The 10,332-nt window shown below is 43.8% G+C and overlaps 1 protein-coding gene and 1 pseudogene across 1 annotated transcript; both read left to right on the forward strand.

The window, feature by feature from the left end:
• The first annotated feature begins 444 nt into the window (after positions 1-444).
• On the forward strand, positions 445-4,657 carry LOC127772895 (uncharacterized; annotated as a pseudogene).
• A 674-nt stretch (positions 4,658-5,331) lies between these two features.
• Positions 5,332-8,466, forward strand: LOC127772488 (universal stress protein PHOS32-like). Its single transcript, XM_052298417.1, has 2 exons — positions 5,332-6,239; positions 8,132-8,466. The coding sequence occupies exons 1-2, from the start codon at positions 5,441-5,443 to the stop codon at positions 8,137-8,139; spliced, it is 807 nt and encodes a 268-aa protein (XP_052154377.1). The 5' UTR covers positions 5,332-5,440; the 3' UTR covers positions 8,140-8,466.
• Positions 8,467-10,332: the final 1,866 nt, after the last annotated feature.

Below are 10,332 nucleotides of genomic sequence, written 5' to 3' on the forward strand. Positions count from 1 at the left end.
AAAATATTATTATAATTTTCTATAAACTTGATTAAACTTAAAAGAGTTTGACTAAGAGCAGGTACAATAACGGGCTATTAGCCAGCTATAAATATATTTAATAGCCCAGCTATAAATATATTTTAATGAGATAAAAGATGAGAGAGAAGAGCAACGAGCTACAGATCTGTAGCTAGCTGTAGCACGGATTTCGAGACGCAATGTGTATATGACAAGTGGGACCATATGTTAATAGTATAGTAAGCAACTATTGTATGAATTGGCTATTAGATCGGCTATAGATAAGTTGGAGCTGGTAATGGGCTCTAAAAGAATCAAAACGTAATATGAATAGTAGTATTCTAAATCATTGCAAGTTGCAAACGCGTTGCTATTCGCCTCGAATACATAAGCCACAAAATTTAGAGCCCTAGAAAATTTTGTCTCGCTTCAAACCTCCCCTAAAAAAAGGCGTCCCCCGCCGCTGCGCCGCTCTCTCCCTTCTTCCCCGCAGCAAAAGTAGTTCTTCGCGGAGAAGCGGGAGAATCCCCGGCCGGTGATCCCAATCTGGAGCGGGAGGGCAGGTTCGAGCTCGCCGCCTCCCCCCCTCCCCTCCCCTCCCTCTCTCGGTCGATTACTCCGCCGCACCGTTTGCCCTTGTTCTTGTTTTGGGTGGAAGAATTTTGCGGGGGTCAGATGGGATTTTGGTTTTGTGTACGCTGGTGGTTCGTTCTTGGTTCTTGCCAGAGAAGATTTGCGTGGTTGCATATTGCGATGACGGCACGTGGTCTGTGTTATCCCCGCTTAATAACCCTGTCGGTTTCTCTGTTCATCTTGGCGAATTTGGTCGTTGATTTGATGATGATAACCGTTTTGCGTGATATCATGTGTGAAGATGCAGTTATGTTTCTCCGTTTGCGGTGGGAGGTTTCGCGATCTCTTTCTGTTGGCTGTGATAAATCCCCGCGGTGTCAGTGGAAGGTTTTTGCGATCTCTTTGTTGGTTGCGATAAATCCCGCGGTGTCAGGTTGGAATTTGGGTGCCCTTGGTTGCGTTAGTCTTTCCTGTTCATGATGCCGATCGAATTGGTTCAGGATACGTGTGATATTATACTCCATCGATCGAGTTCGTTGTTTCCAGTTTCTACCGCATAACAAAACCCAGGACATTTTCGTTTGAATCGTTGAACAGCAGTCCGATTGTGAATTTTCTTTTCTCTTTACAATGAAATTTCACAAAGTATCTGCACTCTGCTATCGCTGTTCTTTTGCAAGGGCTATCACAGGACACTGTACTCTGTTCATTTTCATGTTTCTGCCTGGATTATGTGTCAAATCAACCGCATGACTAATTCAGCATATATCACTGTATTGATATGTACTTCTCTAGACAGCTGTGACATTGTTGTTTTAAATCTTTTGCAGCGCTGGTTATATAGCACTGTTGTGTTGGATCTGTCAGGTCTGACAGATAATTTTTTTTCTTCCACTCTGGCTGTTACACAAAAGCTGCTGGTGTGCACCTCTAGGCTGGCTGTTCAATTTTCTTCTGGAGGAAACCCATATTGCATTTGCTGGTCATACTGTCTGCTGGGGTTTTCCTTTGATTATGGTTAACTCTGGTAGATCAGAACGAAACATACAGATACACTAACCAGTATCTTGCAATTGCTCACTGAAGTTGAAAATGGTTCGGTTCTCTTGCTTCTCTTATTCGTCCCGCCATCACCGATCAAAGGTACACAAATTCATCCACTACTGTTTGTGTTATTCTGCATCTTATGCTGCCACCAGCACTTACATTTTGCTGCATATCCAAATTTTGACTATTTTTTCCTCTCAGAAGTTGGTTGCTTCTTCAGTTGAAGACAGATGGGCATATCCAAATTTAACTCAGAAGGTAGATGGAAAAAATTGTAGTAATTCTAACGTTGAGCAGCACAGAAGCCCTCCTTTCGAGGATTGCTGCAGATCAGAAGATTTCAGTTTTTGCACTGAGAATGAGTCAGGGAAGATTAAGAAAAGTCAATCTCTTGGAGACATGCTTGAAATGGAGAAGCTTTATGATTTTGATAAGACCAACAATAAAGGGGAAGATTGTGCAATTGATGGTTCCCATGACGAGAAAACCTGTACGGGAGAATGCACCCGCAAAAAGAAGGAAAACCGTACCAGTTGTTGTGGTGATTTTACTGACCCACATCAACATGAGTGTCAGTCTTCCCTTGGCAATTCTGAACATCTCATCGAAAAGCAATGTGATTGTGAGGATATTGTGTCAACTTATTGTCTTGTCAACTCTGAAGAGCAGTCATTTTTGCCTGAGCCTCAGCCTTTGTTGAGCAGATCACAGTCTGTGAACCTTGATGTGCACATTCCCACCGTCATTGAAGATAGTATTGATTCTGCACAACTTGGGTTACGTTCTAGATCATTTGGGAACTTAAGTTCACTGGATGGAGCACCGTACACTGAAGAAGCTAGAGTTTCACCAAGTCACTGCAAAGATGCCTCAGAAGACTTTGTTCAATCCAATGCACAATCCCAGTGTCATTGTAGAGATGAACATATCAACAATAGTTCAACTGATGAAATTTCACAGTGTTGTGTGGAATCAGGAAATGACTGCCATCATTCAGATTTTACATCAACTGCAGCAGTGACACCGGTTAGAAACAGTAACTCGTTTGATGATCCTCCTAGTCTATCACATGATGCAGGCAATACTGAAGAGATATTTCAACAAATTGATAAAAGAGAAGTTGCCACATCAGTGAAGAATTGTGAACCTGAACCTTGTTACCAGAATTGTTGCACGTCGTCGCGAAAAGAATTCAATGTTAGGAGAATTGAGAACTGGATCAGCCAAATTCCTGATTCAAATGACATAGCTCCATATGAACAGGGGGAATGTTCAAGTTCTGCGCATTTAATGAATTCCAAACAAGTCGATACTATCAGAAAGCTCAATGCTAAATCTCCTCTTGGCATGGAAACTGCTTACAACTACATCGCAATGCTGAAACCATCATCTTCCATAGCACAATTGTCTAATCTTGGCTTGGTTGCAATACCAATTCTCAGTGCATTCAGTGATTTGCGGCTGCTGAACTTGGCAGGGAACTCAATAAGTATGTTTCTCTCTAGTAGTGTGCTTTGATTTTTATGTCAAGTTCCTCCTACCCATTGGTTTTTCTATTTGATCCCTCATTGAATTTTTAACCTTTCTAAACCAGAATTACTTGTTCTTCTTTCAGTAAGGATAACTTCAGGAGCACTTCCGAAAGGACTCCGCATGTTAAATCTGTCAAGAAATAACATATCAACCATGGAAGGCCTAAAAGAGTTGACACTACTTCGTGTCCTGGACTTGAGTTACAACAGAATAACTAAAATTGGCCATGGTAATCTTCTCATACATGTTTTCAGTTTCAAGCCTTTTTACATGTACTATTATTTTCGTTTTTACAAGAGCATATGTACTAGTCTTATGGCACAATGTTTACTTCTGCTGATTATACTAGGCTGTAACAATCTAGAGCAACAGCCTCATTTGATATATTCTCCCCTCTGTCTTAAAAATAAACCAACCTCGTATTAGGATACGACATATCCTAATACAACGAATGACATAGAGTATGTCCAGATTTATAGTATTAGGATATATCACATCTTAATATGAAGTTGGTTTATTTTAGGACTGTGGGAGTATACTAACTAGGTTATTGGTTTCTGTTTCATTTCTCATATACTCTGCAGGCTTGGCCTCCTGTCCTTTCCTGAAGGAGCTGTACATCGGCGGCAACAAGATCAGCGAGGTGGAAGGCCTGCACCGCCTCAAGCTGAAGGTGCTCGACCTGCACGGCAACAGCCTCTCATCGTCGAAATGCCTCGACCAGCTCGCCAACTGCGGCACCCTGCAGTCGATCACCCTGGAGGGCAACCCGGCGCAGAGGAACGTCGGCGACGAGCAGCTCAAGAGGCACGTGCTGCGCCTCCTGCCGCACCTCGTGTACTACAACAAGCAGGCAGTGCGGTCGCGCCGGTGCTCCAAGCCCCAGGGCGGCGGCGGCCGCCATGGCCGGGCCGTCGACCTTGGTGGCGGTGGTGGCGGTGGCGGTGGCCGGAGCAAGAGGCTGGAGCTGAGGCTTCCCCGGAGGTCGGCGTGCGCCTCCGTTGCCTGAAATCGTCAGGGTGTCACCACCATGTCAGGGCAGGAGCAGCAGCTGCAGCTCATGGCTCGGTGAGGACGTCGAGGCAGAGCCGGAATAATGCGCCTCCTATGGCTCCCACCATTCGTGGAGCTGATCGTTCTTCAGAGGGAGAGAGGAGGCTGCCTGGTACAGAGATCTCCGGTCAGATTTTTCGGATTCGAAGCGCGGATGACCTATGAATTTTTCTCAATTTTGCTGCATCACCACAAAATTTTCGTTTCATTTGTGAGTTCGAGAACTTTTTATCTTGTTTTGTTTCTTTTTTTTTTCATTCATGAAATTGTTAGCATGAATGAAAATAGTAGCCATAGTTGTGGCATGAACTATTTGCTGCATTTTTTTTTGGCAGTGATACGAAAGAGTTGCTAGATGGTAGTAGTATAATGGAATTTGCAGCATGATGATACGTTCTATTCAGAAACACATAATGTAATCTATTTTGATATAACCAAAAGCTGTTGCTTGCTGTGCAAAATGGAGTTTTGTCTGAAGCGTGAAAACTTCACAGAAAACAGTTCAATTGCACACATGGGTACTTGAGTCTTTTTTTTTTTAACGAATCGGCATAGACTGTGTCCATTTCATTGAATATAGTGGAAGAAAAAACTGTACAAAGCTAAAACTTTGGAAATTTACATAGGGAAAGGAGAAAAAAAATTAAGGGATTATCTTAGTTAGCCTTTTTGCGCCGGCTAGGGTATAGGTCTTGGCCTCCTCCTTTATCTTTACGCAGAGCGATAGTGTTGAGAGTTCAGAGTGTTGGAAAATTCACTAGCAACAAGAAGGTGCGGATTCCTTTTCTCGGTGTCCGGTGTCCCTTGGTGTGTTGCTATTACAGTCGACCAGTTTTGGAGCGACGTAGGTTGAGTCCAATGTAACTTGAGTCTTGTTTGGAACGTGAAAAACCGAAAACAGTTTTAACTCTGCTGAAAATTGAAATAAACCCCGGATTCCCAAATGTAAAATGGGGGGAGCAGGGGAATGGCTGGGACCAACGACGGATTACACAAATCAAGCCAAGAAAGCGTAAAGTGACAAAAAGCGCAGAGCAATACGTGTCCCAGGCTCCCAGCGCCACCACCACCACCACTAGTCTACTACTACCACTGTAGTCAAGGAGAAGAGAGAAAACGCACTCCCGTGTCCAGCCTTCCACTGCAAACCGCAGCATTCAAAGCCAAAAACCCTCGCCTTCTCCCCCTTTGCCCAGATCGAGCGAATCCAATCCACCCCCGAATCGAATCCGCGATGGCGACCCACCCGGCCTCCCCGGTCGCCGGCGGCGAGAAGGCCACGCCGCCCTCCACGCCGCCGCCGGTGCGCCTGGCGGGGGGTGCGGCGGCGGCGATCCAGCCCAACTCGCCGCGGTTCTTCTTCTCCTCGCTGGCGGCGGCGTCCGCGTCCGCCTCCTCCCCGCACCGCCGCATCGCCATCGCCGTCGACCTCTCCGACGAGTCCGCCTTCGCCGTCAAGTGGTCCGTGCAGAACTACCTCCGCCCGGGCGACGCCGTCGTGCTCCTCCACGTCCGCCCCACCTCCGTGCTCTACGGCGCCGACTGGGGCTCCATCCCCGTCTCCGTCGACGACGACGACTCCGCCCCCGACGCCGCCCAGCACGCCAACGCCCACGCCGCCACGCGCGACGAGCCCGAGGAGGCCAAGAAGAAGCGGGAGGAGGACTTCGACGCCTTCACCTCCACCAAGGCGCAGGACCTGGCGCAGCCGCTCGTCGCCGCGCAGATCCCCTTCAAGATCCACATAGTCAAGGACCACGACATGAAGGAGCGCCTCTGCCTCGAGGCCGAGCGCCTCGGCCTGTCCGCCATGATCATGGGCAGCCGCGGCTTCGGCGCCTCGCGCAGGGCGGGCAAAGGGAGGCTCGGGAGCGTCAGCGACTACTGCGTGCACCACTGCGTCTGCCCCGTCGTGGTCGTGCGCTACCCTGATGATGGCGCGGCGGCTGGCGGTGGGGAGGCCGTGGGGGATGAGCTCCGCACGGTGCCTGAGGATGAACCCGTCTACCATGAAGCTCCCGAGGGTCAGAAAGGTCTGGCTATGTTCTTGCTTGATCTTGTTCTTACTGTTTGCATTCATTGATTTGAGTGATTTGCCATGATGTTGGTAAGGGAATGGGTTGCAATTGGTTGGGTATTGATGGCAAGGGTACACATATGAGGACAAGAATTGCTACTAGCAAACTGCTGCATTGCATGACTAACTGAATTTCCTGCGCAGCTTGTGTGGAACTAGATTATCCATTTGAAAGTAGAATTGTTTTTTATATGCAATTCTCCTTCTATTATATAAAGGCAATTGTATTTTTACAGCCATTCTACCACATTGCAATCCAACATGATTAACGGCATAGATTTTCTCCTTTTTTTTTCTCTCTAAATGATGTGATAGATTCAGTTGGGAATACCGAATACTTACCTCTCTAGTGTTATTAGCAACCTAAGTATGTGACACTTGCTAGACAGCTGTCCTCCCTGTTTTTCTCATTTGGACTGATAGCTATCCTACAAATGCATAATTAATGTGTGTATTGGGGTAAAACATAACCCAATAGAAATGCCAGAGCACGAAAGAAGGTGCCCCTAGAACCGTGAGCTAACAGTTGTATTAACAACAGTATGCAAAGCTATGTTGGACATAGTTGTGCCATTCTGTATTGAGTCTGTTTGGAGGTAATGCTATGTTCATTACACGCATAACAATTCTATATGAGCAGAGTGGATGAGAAGGTCCACTTGCGTTATAGGACAGAACATTTAATTATTTCATTAAGGAATTTGACACCTTAACTTTCGAGGGCACAAGTGTTTTGTTTATGAGTATAGTGAGAGTAGATGATCGCTGCAAGTAATAACTAAATTAGGAACAAAATTATGTAGATCAAGAAAGTTTTGCTTGCTCGGCATTGTGCAATCATAAAAATTATAAGTCCTACAGGTGTATCGAAGAAAGGCACATTACTAGTACCCATTGTTCCTGTTCAGTTTTATCCCTTAGAAGACCATGCCAGAAAATGATTTTTTTTTGGAGAGCATGTATAAGAGTAGGAATCAGGTCTTGCTTCAGTTACCTTTATTTAAAATGTTTTGGATTAATTAGCTGGCTTATTTTACTTATAAAATTTAAGATCCTAACATGTTGTTTTATCCTTTTATAAGGTAAGTCTAATCATGGCTAAGTACAATATACCTAACACACATACTGAAAAGCCATGCAGGTATGTATAGAAAATTCTTCAGACTGGTCTGCCAGCCTAAATCAGCAATCGCTGTATTGTGTTAAAAAAAGGAGCATTTGGAAATACTTTTTATGTGCGGTCTTGCAAGTTGCAACTGTTGAGATAAATATGACTGCAAGTCTTGGCTTAGATTTATATTTGGTACATATGCAAAAGGCCTGTACCCTTGTATTGAGAAAAAAATACACTACATCGCACAGCTAGCTTTTTAGGACGTGATTCAGTTTCTTTTTTTTCTGTCATGTTGGTTGTGATTTGTGAATTTCCAAGGCTTTACCACCACCATTTTGGAAACCAAACAAAAAAAAAATTACAGTATCATATGACTTGCAGTCTTATTTGACTCCCTCAGCTGCTGTCTTTCAGAAGATTAGTTTTGATGCTTGATAGGCCAAATAGGTTTTGGTTGCTTTTTCAGTAAGCATTGATGAGACCTATACTGTATTCTTTGGGGCCATACACACCTAGAGTGTTCGTCTTCTTTGGGGCTAAAATCTTTGAGCTGAACATAACTTTCTTTGCTGTCATGTTCTGCATAATACCATACTGGGGCTTGCATTTTTAGTTTGTTCGGCACATTAAAATGCTAACTGGTCTGTATCATTGAGGTCTTGCTCTCCCTCATTCTCTATTGTAGTGTATCAAAGTTGTCCCTCCCATGACCTGAATTTTCTTCTTTGTTACAGAAAATTGAGGTGAAAAGAGACGCATCCAGATCACAAGGAGAGCGTGCGACTTGCTAATGCCGATCCCTGTGTAACTGTGTGGTCGCTTCTATGTTCTGCTCCGCGATGCATTTCGAGCATGTATCAGACTTGTAGATCGTTGCCCTTTGCTGCCATTTGCTTCCTGAGAGATATTTATTATGTTGTCCGGAGGAGAATAATCTATTTCTGAAAGAATTGTAGCTGTTGTATGGGCGTTTCATGTTGGCTCCATGGGACATGATCCCCCCTGTTGTGTCCAATGGCATTCTTGGCCAATGTGGCCCTGCTGTATTTTGCTGGTCCTGTTCTGATCATTGAGACCGCTTGGGTGGATGTTTCATGTTTTGGTCATGCTTGTGGCAAGAGATAATGAGGCATCAAGTCCTAAGCAGACGTAAGTGCGCACCAAGTCGACGGAGAGACATTGGAAGGGCAGCAGAGAAAGGAGCTTTGAGAAGGCTAGCCCTGGCGAGCATCGGAATATCGGATACTCTCTCTTCCTCTGTTCCGAAATAAACCGATCTGATGCTGCAGCTAGCCTGTTAAAGAAAGGCAACGATTACTGCTCAGGCAGTGTTGGGAAAGGAAAATGATTTCCCACCTATCTTTAGATCCTAAACACTTATTCTCTCTCTTTCATTTAATCCTAACTCTTCGTTCATTTCCTAATCCTAATCTCACCCCCCCCCCCCCCCCCCCCATTTCCTATTATCCAAACACACCCTCAGATGTCATGGTTAACAAGATTACCAAGCGGTTTCGCATTCTGAAACCACGAGATAAACCGATCAAGTTATTTCATTTTTCAAAAAAAAATCAAATTTTAAATTTTTGACAAAATTGTCTTGATTTCGCAAAAACTGATCAGTTTGTCATGAAACTGCTAGGGAACATAGAGCTGTATGTTGACTGGTCACATTTATAAACCTAGGGGATGAAAATAAATATAAGGGCAAAGCCAAAAAAAAATGCTCCAACAAAAGTTCAAGATAGTTAAAAATGACGAAACATCAATTTATGATTGTCATATAAGATTAATTATTAAGGAGTAGTGAGGATAGAAGAAAAAGAAGTAAAAACTATCTCCCTCGACAAAATAACACTGATATGGTTGGCCCACTAGCCTACGATGAAAGAGGGGGAGAGTGGATACGGTTGGCCAAGTAGTGCAGACGCAGATTAGTACTTTAGAAGCAAACATTTTTCGATCATTTCAAGGAAATCATCTTTTTCAAGAGAATGCACTGCGAGATATCATTTTTTCAAGCAGGTTACGTTATGAGTAACAAACTTTTTCAAGGAAAAAGAAGCAAGGTTGCTAATCTTCGTAGAACGGTTGTCTTCAATTAGATTCATCAACATTTGATCCCTCCAGCCATATTGGATGACTAATTTCTTGTGCACATACAATGGAACAACTCATTAACGCTGGATTAATTAAGTATTAGCTTTTCTTTAAAAATGGTTTAATATGAATTTTGTAAAGCAGTTTTCTTATGAATTTCTTTTTGCAAAACACGGGCGTACGAAAAAGAGAAAAGTGAAGTTGGGAAAGTTCAGATTCGAACTTAACCTAAAAGGTTGCAAGTCTTCCCATCCTCCCATGGATGAAGATGACAGCGGCCGCCGTGTTCCACCTACTTGCGATCGATTGTGGAATCACCAGCGAGCAATGACAACAATCTGATGGCTCTCGGAAGGACTGACATCTGGGTCCTTCAACTCTTTTTTTTTTCCCTCTCATTGGATCACCATGTAGGACTAAGTGTTACTTAGGCGAAAACCCTTGAGTTGGACAGAGGGAGTGAAGTGTACAGTTTAAAATCAAGCGGGGATGAATAATATTATTCATTATGAAACTTAAGTGGTGTTTTTTTTAGTTTGGATAAATGTCATAGTTGAGGAAAGTAATATAAACTTTTTCTTTTTTTAAGGAGGGTGCTTCACTTCTGATTACTAGTAGCTCAAACCAAAAACAGAAGACCAAAACTTAAACGGAAAGGAAAACATGAACCTAGCTAGTGATAAACCCAAGCCGAAAAATAAGGTTTTACTTTTTTTTTTCTTGTCTCAGTACTAGGATTCACAATCTGGACAAATTTCGGTCTTGATCTGGCTTTAATGTCCATTGGCCTCGTTTGAAATTCGTCAAGAAAATCAATCAAAATGTGTCTAATTTT

This window comes from Oryza glaberrima, chromosome 5 (genome assembly GCF_000147395.1).
Source record: "Oryza glaberrima chromosome 5, OglaRS2, whole genome shotgun sequence".
NCBI classification, from domain to species: Eukaryota; Viridiplantae; Streptophyta; class Magnoliopsida; order Poales; family Poaceae; genus Oryza; species Oryza glaberrima.

Coding starts and splice junctions, on each gene's coding strand:
- LOC127772488 (XM_052298417.1), top strand. CDS start 5,441: ATGGCGACCCACCCGGCCTCCCCGGTCGCCGGCGGCGAGAAGGCCACG.